The sequence below is a fragment of the Ips typographus genome, linkage group LG1 (genome assembly GCF_016097725.1).
Source record: "Ips typographus isolate SLU linkage group LG1, UJ_Ityp_2.0, whole genome shotgun sequence".
Lineage (NCBI taxonomy): Eukaryota > Metazoa > Arthropoda > Insecta > Coleoptera > Curculionidae > Ips > Ips typographus.
Genome location: NC_138422.1, coordinates 30,514,539 through 30,533,396, shown reverse-complemented (window position 1 = coordinate 30,533,396; position 18,858 = coordinate 30,514,539). Strand labels below are relative to the sequence as shown.

The 18,858-nt window shown below is 36.8% G+C and overlaps 6 protein-coding genes and 1 long non-coding RNA gene across 22 annotated transcripts in view; 2 read left to right on the top strand and 5 right to left on the bottom strand.

Annotated features, from left to right (window-relative positions):
* Positions 1-7,735, bottom strand: part of LOC145730844 (ATP synthase F(0) complex subunit k, mitochondrial-like) — a 57,579-nt gene extending 49,844 nt beyond the window's left edge. Inside the window, exon 1 of the mRNA XM_081982415.1 lies at positions 7,731-7,735. The gene's annotated coding sequence lies outside the window, so the exon portion shown is untranslated. The remainder of the gene's footprint in view (positions 1-7,730) is intronic.
* Positions 32-3,108, bottom strand: Adck1 (aarF domain containing kinase 1). 3 transcript variants are annotated; one of them, XM_081980072.1, is made up of 6 exons: positions 2,967-3,108; positions 2,502-2,715; positions 1,194-1,985; positions 588-766; positions 397-530; positions 32-335 (listed from the first exon to the last, which is right to left on the bottom strand). In XM_081980072.1, exons 2-6 carry the CDS (start codon positions 2,709-2,711, stop codon positions 133-135), a joined length of 1,518 nt encoding a protein of 505 aa, XP_081836198.1. In that variant the 5' UTR covers positions 2,712-2,715; positions 2,967-3,108; the 3' UTR covers positions 32-132. The 3 variants fall into 3 exon arrangements, with proteins under 3 accessions (XP_081836198.1, XP_081836142.1, XP_081836076.1); XM_081980016.1 differs by having other exon boundaries at positions 2,819-2,971; XM_081979950.1 differs by lacking the exon at positions 2,967-3,108 and having other exon boundaries at positions 2,502-2,726.
* Positions 3,026-4,755, top strand: LOC145729608 (uncharacterized). Its single transcript, XM_081980480.1, has 5 exons — positions 3,026-3,163; positions 3,224-3,561; positions 3,618-3,811; positions 3,993-4,176; positions 4,231-4,755. Coding segments are annotated over exons 1-5 (1,068 nt in total). The 5' UTR covers positions 3,026-3,161; the 3' UTR covers positions 4,581-4,755.
* On the bottom strand, positions 5,001-9,712 carry LOC145728211 (ATP-dependent RNA helicase DDX54). The gene is made up of 8 exons (XM_081978312.1): positions 9,416-9,712; positions 7,486-8,601; positions 6,776-6,967; positions 6,532-6,694; positions 6,317-6,476; positions 5,663-5,789; positions 5,284-5,437; positions 5,001-5,231 (listed from the first exon to the last, which is right to left on the bottom strand). Exons 1-8 carry the CDS (start codon positions 9,599-9,601, stop codon positions 5,050-5,052), a joined length of 2,280 nt encoding a protein of 759 aa, XP_081834438.1. The 5' UTR covers positions 9,602-9,712; the 3' UTR covers positions 5,001-5,049.
* A 129-nt stretch (positions 9,713-9,841) lies between these two features.
* On the bottom strand, positions 9,842-10,958 carry LOC145730187 (chymotrypsin-2-like). The gene is made up of 5 exons (XM_081981303.1): positions 10,762-10,958; positions 10,600-10,700; positions 10,392-10,542; positions 10,075-10,338; positions 9,842-10,020 (listed from the first exon to the last, which is right to left on the bottom strand). The coding sequence occupies exons 1-5, from the start codon at positions 10,873-10,875 to the stop codon at positions 9,871-9,873; spliced, it is 780 nt and encodes a 259-aa protein (XP_081837429.1). The 5' UTR covers positions 10,876-10,958; the 3' UTR covers positions 9,842-9,870.
* A 577-nt stretch (positions 10,959-11,535) lies between these two features.
* LOC145728531 (uncharacterized) overlaps positions 11,536-18,858 on the bottom strand; it is a 47,034-nt gene continuing 39,711 nt past the window's right edge. For 13 of the 14 annotated variants that reach the window (XM_081979429.1, XM_081979122.1, XM_081979651.1 and 10 more), the window contains 4 exons: positions 17,580-17,835; positions 17,156-17,530; positions 15,949-16,150; positions 11,536-15,888 (listed from right to left, as the gene is read on the bottom strand). In XM_081979429.1, the coding sequence (XP_081835555.1) occupies positions 15,657-15,888; positions 15,949-16,150; positions 17,156-17,530; positions 17,580-17,835 (1,065 nt within the window). In that variant the 3' untranslated portion in view covers positions 11,536-15,656. The remainder of the gene's footprint in view (positions 15,889-15,948; positions 16,151-17,155; positions 17,531-17,579; positions 17,836-18,858) is intronic. The other variant, XM_081979042.1, reaches the window with a different exon arrangement.
* On the top strand, positions 16,545-16,895 carry LOC145730955 (uncharacterized). The gene is made up of 2 exons (XR_014178721.1): positions 16,545-16,681; positions 16,738-16,895. It is a non-coding gene; the product is annotated as an uncharacterized LOC145730955 (long non-coding RNA).

Sequence of the window (18,858 nt, the reverse complement as noted above, 5' to 3'; positions counted from 1 at the left end):
GTTCATATTATAGCTCACAGATACACAGGCGTATATAAAATAATTTAATATCATCAAAATATTAGGTACAACAACTGTAATTATTCTGATAAAGTAACAAAATTCCCAAAATAATTACTTAACAACAAATCTTTAAAGTAAAAGTCGTAAATTCAACAAAGTATAATAAACTCGAATTTTAAACAAAGACCAATATTCGGCCAACTTAATCTTAACTTTTTCCACTCTGCTATCGCATTTCCGGTATTTTTGGTCATAAATCGAGTGGACGCAACACTGCGACATCACTTTAAAAGCTCCCATACGAGCGCTTGTCCTCAACGTGTACTCTATACCTACAATAATATTAAACTATTCCAATTTGGGCTTTTAAAACCTAATACGGTTAAACTATACCTCGCATAAGGTCGTTGGTTTTTAATATCAGCAGCATTTGCCTGTTCACGTTCTCTAAAACTGAAGAAATCTGAGGCAGCAGTCCGGTAAAATGTTGCTGGACAAAGTCTTTCTCTCCCTTACTAAAACTTTGCCTAAAAAATTTCTGGTTGTTCTCAATTTGAGGAGAATACGTTAATATGAAACTGAACCTGTCAATGCCTTTGATTATAGTGTCCCAAGTTCGTCCTGTTACCATACAGGCAAACAATCCGTATACGTCACCATCGATCCCTAAGTTTTTACTATACTGCCTCATTCCCTTTCGGTCTCGGTCTAAAATGCTCAGCCATAAATTGGCGTAGTTAACTCGGAATTCGTCTTTTAAGGTCTGAAATGCCCCGAAATCAATTTATAGTAAAGTGAACAGAAACGGATAAACAATTCTTTAAAAAGCTGTTATACCGTGGGTATTTGAATGGGCCTATAATAACATGACACTTTCAACCTAAACTTTTAAAGGATAAGGACAGGGATAAGTCAAACTTGTTTTTTATGGAATTTTTCTTTGAGGATATGTTTTGAAATTGGGCGTAACCGTTAATAACCTATTCACTGTTTCCATATCAATTGCATTTATTTAGATTTTGGTAACCCCTCAGCAGACTGCATTAACCTTGATTAATTTAAAAAATTTAGAGATTTGATGATTCAAGCAATTGAAATTATATCAAAGCTTCTTAAAATAGAAAAATACTTGAAAAAATATGTATACAATTTATACATTTTAGAATGAAATATCAAATTAGTAAACTTACCGCATACAAGCCATGATCCAGCAAAACAATATCACAACCACCTTTCGAGTTTTTTTTCACCAGTATATTTCCAGGATGTGGGTCGCTGTGCACAAACCCATGTATAAAAATCATCTCTGAATACAACTGACCTAACTTTGTAGAAATCTCATATGGATTTATACCGTTCTTCTGGATATAGTTCAAATCGTTGACTTGACCACCTTCCAGAAACTCCATGACCAGTACACGAGACGTGGTCAAATCCCATCGCACTTTCGGTACCTTCAACCATTCGACTTTTTCAAACAACTCAGCTATTCGTTCCGCGTTTTTACCCTCCTGGGCAAAGTCCAGCTCCTGCGGAATGTTTTTCTTCGATTCGTCCACCAACCATTGAAATTTGAACTCCGGGAACACCCAACTCACGATTTTCACCAAATACTCCATGGTTGTCATGTCGACGCGCGAATTTCCTTGCACATAGGGGTGTTGCACTTTAACCGCCAACACTGTACCGTCTTTTAAAGTAGCTTTGTGTACTTGTGCCAAAGAGGCGGTGCCTAACGGTTGTGGGTCGATAGACTCGAAAATTTCTGACACTTCTTGTTTTAAATCTTCTCTAATAACTTTATATACATCTTTGAGGCTGGTCGACGGCGCTTGGCTGTGCAGAACTCGCATCGTTTGTACATATTCTGGAGGTAAAAGATAGTCTAAAGCGGCAACGTGTTGCCCCACTTTAATGTACACCCCTCGATTGGCACAACACAGTCCTAAGAGTTTTTCCGCTGATTTTTTGTGGCATTTAGACTATAAAATAAGACAAAATGAAAAAAAAAATAGTGAAATTATGAATTATCCTATGTGCATTTTTTTAGAGCAGAAGAATGTTTGTTTTTATTTGCAATTTACACTTTCTTAAGCCAGTAATAAAAAAATGTAATGTTTCTATTCTTTCTGGACACTTTCTTTAGCACTGATATTAGCAGATATAGCGGTAAGTTAGAGCAATATTGAACAATGCAACCATGTAAATTGTTCAAATCAGTTGGAAAAACACATTTTCTGACATGATAGGTAACTGCTTAAAAATTCTTTTCCTCAGATTTTTCTTTGTGGTTGTTGAAATCAGTGAATTTGTTTAGACTTCTGAATCACTAGAGCAATTTAGACTGTTATTTTTGGATTATCCACAACTTAAAAAAGATCTTAAAACTCATATTGTTTTGGTTCTGAGTTACAAACTTGTTTTACTTTAACAACTTTGATACTTCCTCATTGATACTCAGTAAAAAAACATTTTAATAATAACAAGACTAGTCTCACCTTCAATTCTTTGTATTCCAAAGTAGCTTTGTCAAGTCTCTTACTGTACAAATCCCGTTGGTATATTACACCAATTTCAAATACTGTAAGAGCTGCTCTACCAAACCGCACTATACCAATAGAGTCCCATTCGTACTGATTACACTTCAGGCTCAAAGCGGTACTACCCAAAGCCCCACCGAGTAGGGAGTACTTCAAAATAGGACGCATCCGACTAAAAAACATTTTATTGTCTCCCTAAACTCAATTTAACTATTGTAAAGACTAGTAAAACAATACACTGGCCTAGCTGATTGTTAATTCTGTACATTCTTTACCTGAATTAGGTCGCTTTCTACTTTCTACCAAAGTTGTATTATCAACAACTTCTGAGGTTATGTGAGTTTAGTTTGCTTTAAATGTGCAATACAAGTGCAATGGCTTAGAATATGCTAATAAATATGTCGCCTTAATTAATTTACTTACATAAGACCAGAGATAACAATTAAAAAACCTAAAATAGGTTGCAAAAGTACTTTGTTTTGATCATGAAACTTAACCTCAAAAAAGATAGTAAATAGTGAGGTTATGTAATTTGTTTTCGTTTTTTCTTTGTTGACAACCGCATAGTCACGTATGGCCTTTAGCTGTACTTTTTAGCTCTAAATTCAAAGAAACACCATGTAAGTATTTTTCCAATATTTCTATGGAGGTTATCTAAAGCAAAATTCGAATTCATGTAGGTCTTTTCTTAAAAAACTGCTCAACAAAGCGGTGTTCTTAAAAAGTGATGCGGTGGTATTCCACCAGATCCCCCGCAAATGTTCCGATCTTTCCATCGTAAAAACCCAACTAGAGGTGCCCACGTTTTGCGATATCCACGTCGATTTGGGCTGTAAGGTGCGCGTCAAACCCCTAAATGTACACAAGTATCACAACCTGAATGCATTCCTATTGCAAACTGATCAGAAGTATGACAATGCCATCGAGCATTATTTGGATGGAAATAAGGTGATTGTAAGAAGTGAAGGTAATTTGAATCCCAACACCTTGTGTAGCATTAAAGCGCCAGTGAAAGCCAGTAAGTATGCTTTAAAGCTGTTTTAGATAAGAGGTGAAATATGCGAGTTTTTATAGATTTGCACATCAAAGCTAAAAACGACGTTTCTGTGGGGTATTTTCAAGGAGACAAAGTTATAATTGAGACTGAGAAAAATGTCTTCATAGACCGATTTCAAGGGAACACCTTGGATGTGTCAACTCAGGATGGTAATATAATTTTGAATAATTTTATTCAGGCTGCCAATATTTCTGCTAAGGTTACTAATGGGGTAATACTGCTGTTAATTTGTACCACCGGGTGTCTTGTTAACAGACTGAATTGGGGCAAAAAGTACTAGTGTAGTGAAAGTCCGAAAAAGTAACAAAGATAAGCAATTGAATAATATGTTAATGTCTGGCAATGAGACGCCTGGTAAAAATTAATCATCTAACTCTTTCTTATGTGTACAGTCTATCAAAACTGGCAGACTGCAAGGATTGAATCTAAAACTCAAAGCCTTGGGTACTGGAAATATGTCAGTAGAGTCCTCATATTGCACTGAGAGCATTTTTGTGGTGGAAAAAGGTTCTATGGACCTGAGTAACATACACAAAAATTGCAAAATATTCCTAATGAAAGGAAACCTAGTCCTCGGTAAGTTGGATGTGTGAGGTGAAACTCAATCAAGCTGTGTTTGCGATTACTTAGCCGGATTTGACGGTCAACTGTCGTCGATAATCAACTCGGGCTCTGCCGATATTCATTTAAGTCGCATCACAGCCAGCTCGGACATCACGATCAAAGACTCCGGCAATTTAAATTTGAAAGTCGCCGATTCTTGCTTGGATTCCAGCTTGTTTAGACTCACCACAACCAACTTGACTCTTGCTAAGAGCATAAAGTCTGCTAATGTAACAAAGGAGGGGGATGTAGTTCTCATTCAGCCTCAAGGGCATGGGGAAAATGTGGTTTTGGTCAATTGCGCCAAGTCTAATGTGATGTTGGAGACTGCTTCCTGGCAGGAAATGATCGAATCGAAGCTCAAAAATAAATCGTGATTTTTTTTTCACTTCAATGATTGTGAATTTTGTGTACTCATAATTTTTTTGGGATTGTTTTTTAAGTATTTTTTCTCTTGTATATTAGGTTAAAAAGCTAAATACAGTAAAATAGTGTTTGATGTACTTTTATATGGAGAAGGTACTTACTTGAAATATATAATAAGAACAATAAGTTTATTTCTATAATTTCCTGTGGAATAACGACGACCATCTGGCAGTATCAAACTGTTGAGATCATATTCAAAGAACCTGCGAAATCTTAACTTTGTTCTAGCAAAAAGTTGCAATTTTTTCAAGAAATTAGCTAAGGCATGATTAGTAATCCATCTGTTTAAGAGCAATTTGAAAGTTCTATAAATTTTGCGATTTCTCTAGAAATATCGCACCTAAATAGTTAACAAAAGAAAACTAAACACATTTTCACAAATCTGTTTATTTTTTACAACCAACAACAGAAACTAAGTTTTTATTTTTTTCTTCTGCCACCTTTACCTTTCTTTTTTCCTCCCTTCTTTTGCCGCTTCTTCTTTCTTTCAGCAATTTCGCGAGCTTTAAGGATCTGATCCGTGGTTTTCATCTCCGACTTGCGCTGTTTCAACTTCACTTTCTCATTGTGTTTAGCCCAGTGCGTAAACCGTCGTTTCACACCTGAAATTCCGTCTTTAATAACCTGCCAAATTCGGTTCGAGAACAATTTTACCAGAATTGTTATTATCGTTATCCCCTTCCTCCTGTTGATAATCCATATTTTGGGCAACTTTGGTTTTATCACGCCACTGAGCATAGCGATCGCTTTTGTAAGTGGCCGGAATCCACGCCCCACTTTCCGTTTTAATTTTGCCTTTACGAGGATTCTATATTGGGGAAACAAAATATATTTGCACATAGTAGTAGTTGGCGAAAAGAACGCTATAAAGTTTACATTAAAGGTTGTCAAAAGCGACAAAATCTGGTCAGTAACTCAGATTAATTTTTTTTTAACACTGACACTACACTACTCAACAGGTCTAAATATTTGTACTTAGAGTAAAAAAGGCACTAATGTTAGTTTTGTTCCCTGATTATATAATAACAATTACCTCGACAGTGATCATTTTCTTCTTTTGTCGGTCCCACTTTTTCCTTGCTCTGAACATTTCTTCAGAGTCTCCAGTCAGGTCCAATTCGGCTTTACTGGCCTCGTTTTGGAAGTTATTTACTGTTAAACTGTCGACAAATATTAAAAAAAAAAAAAAAAAAATGTTAAATAACTGTAACTGTAATAAAAGAAATTTTTTTTAAATTCAGGGTTTGAAAAAATATTCAAAAAGTGTAGAGGGGCAAAGTTGTAGGCAACTCCACTTTCTGCAAGTTTACATTAGGATACTTTTGCCCCACCAGGGAAATATTTCCTAAAAACTGTGCTAGAGCACAAAAAAATGCTCTGAAAGACCCCAGCAAGTTCACTCACGCATAACTCGAATATTTAAAAAAGTATCAAAAAGTGTAAGGGGACAAAGTTGTAGGGAATTTTACCTTCTACAAGATTACGTTAGGGCACTTTTGACCCGAAGGCCCTCTTCAAGGAATTATTCCGAAAAACTGTATTAAAGCACAAAAAGTACAACCAAGTGTAACTCGGTAATTTAGAAAAATATCCAAAAAGTGTAAAAGGGTTAAAATTCAACTAAAATATTGACAGGAAAAAACAAGCAAAATATAACCTAACCTTACCGTTTAAAAACAGTACTAACCCTTTTTCAGTGTGTTGATCATCAGGGGCGTAGGGTACATAAACATCCTCTCCAATTTTGAGTTTTTTGTTTGGTTTTTTCTGATAAAGAAAATCCATTTTGCGTTTTTTCGGCACAATCACCTTGTCGAAAGCGCCTTCTATGTCAGCACTGGTACTACCTGATTGAAGTCGTATTAATAATACATATACATCTAGTGGTTAGGTTAGTGTTACCGATCAAAGAGGAAGCTGCCGGTTTAACAAAGTTAAGCTGTTCCGTTTGTTTAACTTCTACTTGGCGTTTGTGCGACTCGATTTTGTCTTTGTGTGCGGCTCGCTTCTCCTTCATGGTCAGGTACTCCTGAGATTTGTTTTTGCCGCAAATTTCGAATATGGTCTGCAAGTATTCAACATAGCAATATAGAAAATTTCTCAAACAAAACACAGAAATTGTTTAAATTTTGTATAAAATACTCACTCCTTGAGGTCGGTAACTTTTCATCCTGTCCAAGATGTGCTCCCTTTGACAATGACCACCCTCTTTAAACAAAGGGTGGACGCTGCAAGACCCCAAGTCCAGCTCCTTGACTCTTTTGCAACTGTCGGCGGACGCCACTGGCCTCGTTTTAATGTACTGTTTGTAGGCATTCTCCATAGTTTTATGCACTCCCTAAACATCCCATATAAAGTAAAAAAAAATTTATAAAATGCTTAAGATTAAACTTAAAATGATAAACGACTTGTTAAGTAATGCAATTTGGATGAGAAGAAGAAGAAGAATTGAAACCATTCCCTGTGGTAATACTTAAACGATTTTGACCAGAGAAAAGATATTTGATTACAGACAACTTACACAGGCCGCATTCGTTTTCAAGCTCTATGGAGCAAGCAGAGCGTTTTTGACGTTATCTGACAGTTGGTCAAATTTTGCTTTTCCCAAATTACGTCATCCTGACGTCAAAAACGTTCTGCTCGCTCCATGGAGCGTGAAAACGAATACGGCCACAGTAGTCAATGGACTCGAAAATTGATATAATAACCTTTTGACGTCATCACAATGACAACCAACCCAATTGCAGTATATTTATAGAATTTCAATACAGCATTTGATGGGGCTGAGAACAGCACAACCATAATTTTTGTGTTACATACACATATTTTTGATTTTAACGTTTTCTCAAAACTCACCGGGTCTATTTCGTGTTCGCGAGCAATCAGAGAGCTCAACTGATCCTCCAGTAAATCCTGAGGAAATTTCCCGACCGTTCCTTGTTTATTCGTCGAGTTAACCACCGATAGGGGGCGTCCCAAAAACAAATGCAAATCGACCAGATAGGGTTGTTCATCGGGGGATACTAATGAGTAGGCCACTCCAGATCGGCCAGCTCGAGCGCAACGACCCACACGATGTACAAACAATTTAGGTTTGGAGGGGAAATTGAAGTTGATAACATTATCCAGCTGCGGTATGTCAATCCCTCTGGCGGCCACATCGGTCACTATCAAAACTTTAACTTTTCCAGTTGAAAATTTGGCTGCGTTTATTTTACGCGCCGAAGGATCCAAGTTGGAGTAGATATACGTGTTCGAGATTGCCACCGTATCTAGCAGATGGTGTACGTACTCGACGTGGTGTTTAGTGGCGGCAAATACCACAGTTTGCTGTTTAGTATCGATAACATTACGCAACAGCACTAACAAAGCTGCTACCTTTTCCTCCGGTCTTACAATCAAAAATTGGAGTTTCAGTTCGTCAGGAATTTTCGATTCTACGTCCAAACGCAACAAAACCGGATCGCTCAGTCCCGCCTTGGCGAAATCCACCAAAACTTTGGGTAGAGTGGCAGAAAACAGTACTGTTTGTCTGTTATCAGGCAATCGGCCTACAATTTCAGTTAATTGCTCACTCAACCCCATTTCAAACAAACGATCAGCTTCATCAAACACCACATATTCGACACTGGACAGTTTCAAATCCATTTCGATGCACACGTGCAAAAAACGTCCGGGAGTGGCAACAATAACATCCGGACTGCCGTGGATCGCAGAAAATTGATCTTCCATCGAGTCTCCGCCCAAAATCACGGCTGCTTTTAAACCCACAAATCTGCCCAATTCTTTCAAGAATTTAAGGGTTTGTAATGCCAATTCCCTGGTAGGAGATAGGATAAGAGCGCGCGCCCCAGCCTTAGCAGATCGGGTTTTTAGTCGTTCAAATATGGGAATGAGGAAGGCGGCCGTTTTACCGCTTCCCGTTCTCGCCATGCCTACTACATCTCGTCCTTCAAGGATCAGAGGTATGGTCTGGAACAAAGATGTTCTACTATATTTCAGTGTAAAGTTGACTAATAAAGATAATAGCCAAAAAAATCTTGACCACATCAGTTTGTTATGGTTTCTACCTTCAAAATTGAAATACCTGCCTTAGACTAATGATGAATAAAGCAAACTTTGATTTAATTGTAGCATCTTGCTTAGCTAGTAGTTTTTATAGATAACATTTGAAATCTAGTAAAAAACTGTGACATTTTAATTAAAAATTACTTTTGTTCTTAACATTTCTGAGTCAGAAATAATAATACATAAACATACTTTTTAAATAAGAAAAAAGGTCTATACAACAGAAGTAAAACCTGTCAGACTCATTTGGAGTGTAACTTGTATTGTGCAACCTATATCATTTACCCAACAGTCACTAGGTTCAGTTTAAGAACAAGATATCAAATCTGAGAGTGATGCAAAAATGTTTTACCTGAGTAAATTTTGATAATTGTGAAGTAATAACTACTAACTATAAGGCAGACATACAAAATTAGACAGTTTTTATTATTCTCTTTGTCAACTCCAGATATTAATTTATCAAAGTAACTTTTTGGTATAATTTTGAGTGATTACAGCACCTGTTTTGAAGGCAGGAAGGACTAGTTTCTTGAAGCTAACAAACCGGGAAGTAATAACCTGTGTAGTAACATACAGGATTAAAGGAAATTTGTTAAAAATATTTTCATTTTATTTATTAATTAGGACGATGTAAAAATAACTTAAGCATCACAAACAGTAACAGCTTTACTGATCTCAGACCAATTAGAGGCTGAGCTAAGAGAATTGTGAAACTTACCTTACGTTGTATAGGCGTGGGTTGTTTATAGCCCCGTTTTGCTATACCTTTTAGCACGTTAAAACTCAAATTCATAGACTGGAAGCCCCCAGACTTCTTCCCAGATTTTTTCTTTGGCGCATCGTCGTTTTCCCCGGAAATCTCCACGGTTTTGTTGGGGTCCGCAAACCCGGGAACTTCTACCATAGTTGACACTACTTCAGTACTAAAAAAAAACAATTTTTTAAGTGCTAACGTGTTTTTGGGGCCCTACAACATGAACCAAACAAACCAAAACGATTTTTAGGTTATATCATTGTCATTTGTCACTAGTAATGTCAAAATTCGTGCAGGAAGGTTGGAATTGTAATTTGTTAGTGACGTCATCTGTGTGCCTTATGAAACTACATTTTTAGCGAATACAGCATAAACTAAGTTAAACTACAGTTAATCTTGTATGTATATATTCTTTTTAATCAAATTCCGGTTATATTTGTAATAAATTCTCTATACAACGGATTTCCTATGCGACTGTAAGTGCCAGGACTGCTTCCACAAGGTTTTACAGACCATGATACGACTCCGTACTGAATGCCTTGTATAACTAAAGGGCTACCGGAGTCACCCTGAAACTTCCTAATTTAGATTCACTCTATAAATTTAAAAAGAAATCGACCGACATAACATTCTCCTCTCCAGTCATCCTTGCTGCATAAATTATGTTCAGGATTGAAGATATCGTGTCCGGTACGCGCGGCTATTTCTTCAATGCATTCCTCTTCAGTCAACAATTGCATAGTGAGTTTTTGTAAGTTTTGTAAAACTCCCCAAGTTTCATTAACACCCCAACCAGTAACAACGCCATCTGTGTGGTAGGGTACTTCGTTGTTATCCACCAATTGTACTGGTTGGACAGTGTCAGTGTAGTGAAGTTCGTCATGTAACTGCACTTAAAATCTATCATTTATCACTTTTGAGAGGCTGAATACCATTTTACCTCCACAATTCCTAAATCGTAAAGTGGGATACCTCCAGCATCAGTTTCGTTGTAATGAAACATGGGGTGCAAGTGGAGTTTTTTCACTCCCACCGACTGTTCTGGTTCCGCCCCATTGTAGAGGGTATTAGTGCCATAGACTACAGTCTTTCTAACAACAAATTCCGTTTAGCTTAAGTTGAAGTAAGTACATAAAGGATATAATTACATTAGGTTGTATTCGATGCAATGTCCAGCGGTTAGGACCCATTTATTTCCAATTATAGACCCACCACACAGGTAACTGTTTAGGTCGTCCAGCAGCTCCACCTATACAGACTTCGTTTAAATCAAAACCTAACAGATACAATTTTTGAAGTTGAGTGGTTACCATATAAGGAAACTCGCCCTCATCTGCAGTTGTCCCGTTTACGATCCCAACTTTAGAACAGACGGACAATTGGAACAACATCAGAACACACACGATAATTAAGATATTCCTCATGATGAACCAGACAATGTAGACTATTGTAATTACTGTGCTGATAGAAATTCAACTTTAATGAGATAAAATCGATTACTCGAAATAGGCTGGAGAGGATCCTCGAACCTAATAATATGATAATAAAAATGTCGACAACCTGGGTAAATGGAAAAACCGTATTTAATCACGTACAGGGAGTTCATCGGTTTAAAATAATTTACAGATATAGGAATATTAGAAACCGGTGCAGAATTGCCTGGGTAACACCCTGTATAGACGTGATGAGATCAAGGACTACTTGAGTGTTGAACTAGGCCACAAATTGGTTCTGTCTCGAAAGAGACAGTCTAGATAAAAAAAACTATCAGGCAGATGATACAGGATGATAAAAATTAATTTTTTTTTTGTAAATAATGTAAAAAAAGTTGTACTTGTACTTATTCAAACTTTCCAACGTGATTCTTTTAGACTAAAAAAGAGTGTCAAAATAGTGTTCCATATATACGTAATCGTCTGTTTCATGTAGACATATAGAAAAGGATAGAGAAAGGAGATATAGGCCCTTTTAAATATATCTTAAGTATTCTTAAGACAGATACTTCCAAGGAGTTTTGCGGAGCCCTGAACGTAGCTTTTCAAACTCTTATCAAAGGATTTTACAGAAAAAATAAAACCCAACAGTTTGGATATAAGAATTCGATGTATTTGTACACACATACTGGTGTATGGAATATTACATACGGTTTCAATAACATCAAAATACATTTATATAAACCTACTATATATATTATATAGAATATATATAGTAAGAACTGGGCGACACTGAGATTTAAAAAATATCAGTTAAAATATCCTCTTAAAATCATTGTTTATGTTATTAACTCTAAAATCCTACAAATCAACGTTTTTTTTGTCTATATCACATGTTCATTCACAAATATATAGTTCAGCACCATTTTATTTCTTTTTAAAAAAGTTTTTACTGAGCAACCTCACTCTCTTTCTCTTATTTTTTCCTGCTGCATATATTTCGGTTTTGAATGGGAAAAGCGTTTTGAGTCATTTTTGGGTGGTTTTTGATTTTTTTTGGCTTTGTTATTTAGATACTTTTGTTTTGTGTGTGTTTTATTAATATAGGATAAGATAATTTTGCAATAACTACAATTTTTGCAAAAAGTATAGTCGAGATGAATGTTTGGCTCTAGGTCAATTTAATCAAAAAGACTTCAACTTTTTCTAGCTCACACAAGTTGACAACGTCGCCACTTATTCCAAAACATGCAAAATTTTACAACAATGGTTGACCTTGTATATACCAAAAAAAAAAAGGCAAAAATTCTTAAGTTTAGTAGCGACGCTGCCAAGTAGTGCCTCTTTTAACACAAACATTTTTACAAGTCGAAGCCCCAACCAAACATATTTCTACGACAATATCATGGAAAAAAACATCGAATATATGTAAGGAAAATCTCCAAATTTGCGCTACTAATATTATTCAAAATTGTTCGTTTAATAAATGTAGACACCGACAAACAACATCAAAAATCACGATTAAATATATATACGAAGTAAGTCTATGCCCCTCCTTTAATATTTTTTTTTTGCGTGTGTGTTTGTGTGTAGTTTTGCTAGATAGATGGCGCTGAGCGCGTCTACCCTCTCTCTCCCCAACCTTACTCACCATGTATATTTACAGTCGTCTTCTTTTACATAAAAATATATCCTTAAACACTATTCACACATAGTAGGAACATTTATTATTTAGATTAAGAACGTCTTAGGTTTATGTACACGTACAACAATATATAATATATTAAATATAATAATAATTGTAGCAAAAAACGTTTTACGTTGCTTTTTATTACTCTTTTAAAATATATATTTATTTTATTTCATTTTGGAAGGATTTGCGGGCTTTGGGACGTTGTTGTATTGCTACTGAATGGTGAAATGTACATTTTATGCTGTTTTTCCAAAAAATTAAGCCTAAACGTGCATTTTTCCTTTTTTATACAAATTTTCAAACGTGACAGTAAATGCAAGTTCACCATAAAAAAATCATAGTCCAAGGCACCCTCGTGTACACAGAAAACCATCTGTTTCGAATATATAAATTATATACAGAGCGATTCAAACACCTAATAAGTTTCTTCTGAGTCGCAAGTCTGAAAAAATCTTCTAGGTGTCTGAAACACTCTGAAAAAAAAATAAAATAACGTGTCCCAAATGCTTCGCACGTGTCTGTGTGTATAAAAATTATCATTATTAATTCCTTATCGTTATTAATGCTATAATAATAAATATACAGGGTGCTTTATTTACACGGTTAAGCAGAGAATTCTTCAAAGTCTATAACTCATTTCAGGTCAAAGAAGGTTGGTTTAACCTCTCAAAAGTATCGAAAAAGCATAAGAAAGCTTCAAAACTCACTTTTCGTCAAAATTCTGTAGGGCTGGAAAGAGTCTTAAGATTGATTATTCAAAATTTTCCACTGCAAAAAAGTGTTTCTTAACTGTCACAAACATCAAATATTACCAAAGGTAGAGCGGAAAGTGGATTTTGACTGTCACACCATGCCAAAACTCCCTAGAGATATAAGTACCTACTTATCAGCATATTGGATTATTATAAACATATTTGACAGGTTTATGAAACGAATTTTAAAAGTCGTAAACGTGTAGCTATACCACACATATGACTTAACTGTAGTTCACGTTATAATTGACAAAAGCCATAAACAATTTATTCCTCTATAAAATTTTTTCAATCGTAAAAATATAGCACCCTGTACATATGGACTATTTGTTGATGCTGTTATTATATCATAATAAATATTATTAAACACGTAAAAACTGTAAATGTTTAACACCGTAACTCACTTGTTATCGAGGTAATACGGTGATTGTTCGGTACACAACCAAATTATACTATATTATATTGTTTCCAGAGGATGAAGCCCTATAACAAAGGGTCCGAAACGTTGTGCGGTTAAAAATAAACACGGGGATGTTAAACATTTAAACAAAAATTTACCCGCTAAAATATTATAAATGGTTTAATATAGGTAAGTATGAAGGTAGTTTACAAATCTAAAGAGTATTTTTTGATGCAAGATTTCGGGGGAGTTCGAAGATTGTTGAAAATTGACACTAGAACACTCTGGAATCTCCTTCGCCCTCCCCCTCAATCCCACCCACGCCGAACCGAATAGGGCCAATACATTAAAAGTGTATTTATTATTTTTAATAGTTGAGGTACATCGATTTGGCACAGGACATACTTAACACGAATAATCAATAAATATGCTATGAATATTCTCTTTAAATATCTTTATCTTCGATGTATAATAATCGTCTATACGTGGAATCGACTCGCTGTTTTGTTTATTAATATTATTAGGTTTTACAAGAATAACTTGTCCGAACACTCTCATCCACCTCAAAGTGTCATTGAAGTTGTCAAAGGAACTTTAAAACTACTCAAATTTTTGTTTGAAGGAGTTTTCTATTGATTTTTTGAACAAGTTTCTACAATTTTAATACAAAATGGAAAGCAGTAAATTCGTTGCTTACAGTTTAGATTTCTTTGTGCATTTTATAACGATTTAGTTCCAGAGCTTTCAAATCGACTAAACTGACAAATTTAGGGGCTGAAGAAGTTAAGCCTTTAAACATGTAGAGAAAACAGTTACTAACAGCTTTTTCTGGTGTTTACCACACCGTGTAATGATTATTATCACTCCTTCTCAGATTGCTTTCAACAAGCAAACATTACTTATTAACTTTTGGCATGGGCAGCGATAAAACTCACTCTAGAAGCTAAAAGCACACCGATTGCAAAGGACAATCAGATTTAAGACGGTTGGCTATAACGTCTAACCAGAAAAGGGTACTATACAGGTGTGGTAAATCCAAAACCGACCATAGGAAAACCGCGTAACGGACAGAGAAACGTACATTATTGCATGCGCGGAACTAAGACAGAAAACGAAAAAAATATCAAGTAGGCCATATTTTCAGCGCGCTGTTGCCAAACGCCAAGTATCACTCAAATACCGTCGACAAAATAACTTGGCGTTTGGCAACAGCGCGCTGAAAATATGGCCTACTTGATATTTTTTTCGTTTTCTGTCTTAGTCGCGCGCATGCAATAATGTGCGTTTCTCTGTCCGTTACGCGGTTTTCCTATGGTCGGTTTTGGATTTACCACACCTGTATGTATTTTTAGCAAAAACAAAAAATGGCATTACCCTATAAATCTGGGTGTCTTGACTAAGTGGTGTTAACATATAAGTATTTGCTTAAAAATCGCAATAATCTTGATTATAAAAATGCAAGAAAACTTATTATTGACTTGAGGTAGATATTAGAGCGTTCGGACCGGTAATAACGGGACGAATAATTCAGTCATTGACTAGAGGAACCGCGTCAATGCCACTTAGTATTGCTTATTAAGTTTTGGTAACTCACTAACTATTGTTCAACCATCTGTAAAAAAGTAAATAAAAAATCTGTTACGGGTATATCACAAAAACCTAAAGTTTATTCACAGCCAAATAAACAATGAACCGGATGCGCGTTGCTTTATTCTTATTTCTTTAATTTTTTGTTTATTTTTTATTTTATTAATATTTAATATTATTAATAGAGGCTGGTACTGAGGACGGTTACGACGCAAAATTGCCGCCGGCGGCGCCCCCTTTAATCGCGGAGCGAAAACCAAAACCGGAAAAAAGGCTCGGAGCGAATGTTTACGAAAATACACGGTCAGAACAAGGATGGAAACGTTTTCTTTTTTTACGTCTAACGAGGCGTGTTTATGTGCGTCGTCAGGTGTTTGGACAAGTAGTCTGCGCGTGCGAAACACTTGCCGCACATGTCGCAGTGATAGGGCCGTTCTCCCGTATGAATGCGCAAATGCCTGGTCAAGTCGCTTTTACCACCAAACGCTCGTCCGCAAAACAAACATACGAACGGACGCTCCCCCGTATGCTTCCTCACGTGCAATTTCAAATTTTCCTTCGATCTCACGCACCTAAAACACATAACCACAAAATGAGCGATCCAGCTACACTAACCTTGATTTCTAACATACTTTCCGCAGAAAGGACAAGCAAAACGACGCTCCCTCTGGCGGTCCGGGGTGTCACTAACTTCACTGCGCAGTAGCGAAGCTAGAGCAGATGCGTCCGCACCTTCTGGTCTTTCTGTTACTGGTGTTGCTGCGCTCCCACTCACCCGCGAGTCTATAGTGTCGTCTTGTTCCACGTCCGGTTTTTCTTGATCAGAGGCGGAGCCTAAAACAAACATCCTGTACTATCACTGTATAGGTAAATAAAGCCTACATCAGATTCTAGTATTAGAACCTATCAGGGTGCCCAGTACTCACTCATTTATCGTGAGATCTCACGATTTCGTTGTGGATCTCACGATTTTAAAGGTAAATTTCAGGAATTTTCTAACACTCTACTATGGTAACATTATTATAAGTAAAATGCATTGAAATTAAACACAAATTATCATATTGTACCAATCCAATAACCTTATAACAGCAACTGCCTGTACGCTAAACGTCAGTTATCTAGTGTCAGTTGTCAGTTCCGTCTTCCGCCAACTCAACCGTGTCAACTGTAACTGTCACTGTCACTGTCACTAATTTTAATTAGCACCAGGGCCTTCGAGTCCTTCGACTTCCACCTCAACTTCATTAGATGCAGGTGCAGGTGTGGTAAAAAAAGAAAAACTGTATCATATTCACAAGCCTACAAAAGTCAGTGGGAAAACTAGCTGAAATGGGTAACAGAAAGTAAAAAACCCTTCTTTGCTTGGTAAATTAATAAATTACAAAAAACTGATTGGAAAATAATACACTGTTACTTTACAGGTGTAAGTCATGTGCTTGTGATATTAAGATATCTCATGGCAAAGGAGACTTAATTAAACACAGTCAAACAACAAAACATTTAAAAGCATCTTCTTCAAGCCAATCATAATTTTTTGATGTTTTATTTAATCCTTCCATAAAAGCATTATGGCCGTAAATTTAGACTACACTTCTTTATTTAATTTGATTTTTTAAATCGGAAAATAAATCCGATTGCTTACTAACCTTAAAAACAGACAGAAACAAAGCATATGACGTACATACGGAATCTCACGCTTTCTCACGATTTTTTGACAACTGACATCACGATATTTCATCAGTGGTTACTGGACACCCTGGAACCTATTTTAATCGGTAACGACGTGCTGAATGGAACTGTGTGATAATTGTGACAAATTGATAGCATCAGGATACGTACCAGGAGCATCTTCAACTTCAGGCTCCGCCTTAACCTTAATCTCGGGCGTGTCTTCGTCACGATCAAGCAATCCCTCATTGCTGCTCGATACCTGATCGCTGCCCTGGTCGCCGGTGGGCGGAGCGCAAATGGGCGTGGCCGCGTCTCCTGACATCCGCCTGCCTCCGTGCAGACGCTCGAGGGCGTGGTTGAGGCGGTGCTTCTTGAATGACTTGAGGTAGCGGAATTGCATGCCGCAGACGTCGCACGAAAACAGTTTGTCGGCGGGCAAACGAGCTCGATGGTTCTGCTCGCGATGTTTCACGTAGGCGGACCGGTACCGGTACGACTGGCCGCATTGATCGCAAACGAACGGTTTGTCCGGACCTGAATGCTCTAAATTTTAGTAAACTTTAATCTGAGATGGTCAAGGGATGGGGTTTACCGGCAGCCCCGGGTAAATGTTGAAGGGCGGCGTGTTGTTCGAGTAGCCACGGAGACGGGAACCCGGCCAGACAGGCTCCGCAGCGGAAGGCGGCGGCTCCGAGGCCGTCCAGGGGCGGCACCAGACCCGCTTCCAACAGCCCGGCCAGGGGAAAATGGAGCAAAGGAGCTCCGGGAGTCGAGGCTCTCGAGGACGACGCCGAGGACGGAGGTCGTTCCAATGAAGAACCGCTGCGTTGTTCCACATCCATAACCGGCTAAGACAAAATAATTAGTCTAGATTATTTACAATCTACGTATAAACAAACGGACATTTCTGTTAAGTAGTTCTTAGGTTCAGTGGAAAAGATGTTAGGTTACGTTAGCTCTCAAACAAGGTATATTGTAGCTGTTGTGCAACATATGGGGACATCTGTACTTAACTCTCTAATCTAGAACGTACAAATTTCCAAATCTAGGAACAGCCCCAATAATGCAGTAAACCGATATGATTGGTTAAAAAGGGAGAGGCTATAGGGTTTGATAACCAAAGACCTTCATTCCAGTATAGTCAACTGGATGGTTGACATAATAGCTGTTGTGCAACATCTTGAAACATGTTTCATCATGAAACCAGTCGGAGGATTGGGTTTGATAAACAAAAAACGAAACGTTACCATTTTAAATCAAGAGTATTGGATAGGAAAGAGCCTAACTTAGCCGCCTTTGGGAGACGATTAGTAACCTCAAAACGACAATTAAAAAAAAATTGTACACAAGTAATTAACTTGACCGTTGTTGTGTACCACAGAAAAAATTCAGGCATTCATTGTACACCTTCATTGATTTTAGATAAAATTTTTTCGTATAATCGACTTGTTTTTGATTATTACCAATTTTCTATTAATAAAAGCACATTTGGTGTATTTACAGATCTTTTTATTTGTCCAAAAATTGTTGTTTTTTTACAACTATGATATGCATCTTTTATTAAGGTAAGCATTGCAGACATAAGGCTTAAATTAACGATTCTAAAAACGCAACTAATTCAATTAATCATAATAGTTCATAAACGCTAATATTCCGTATATTAATAACTATAATATATTATATTGTATTAAGTTAACCATAATAATGATAGTAATTAAACTGGGTGTGTATGCCTTTAAGGAGGCTAGGGAGGAAAAACAGAAACGTATCGTAAATATATGAGAAGAAATAACAATAGATGCATATAATATAACAAAAAGATATATAACCTACCATTTTTTTAGTGACTTTTTCAGTATTTTTTTACAGTT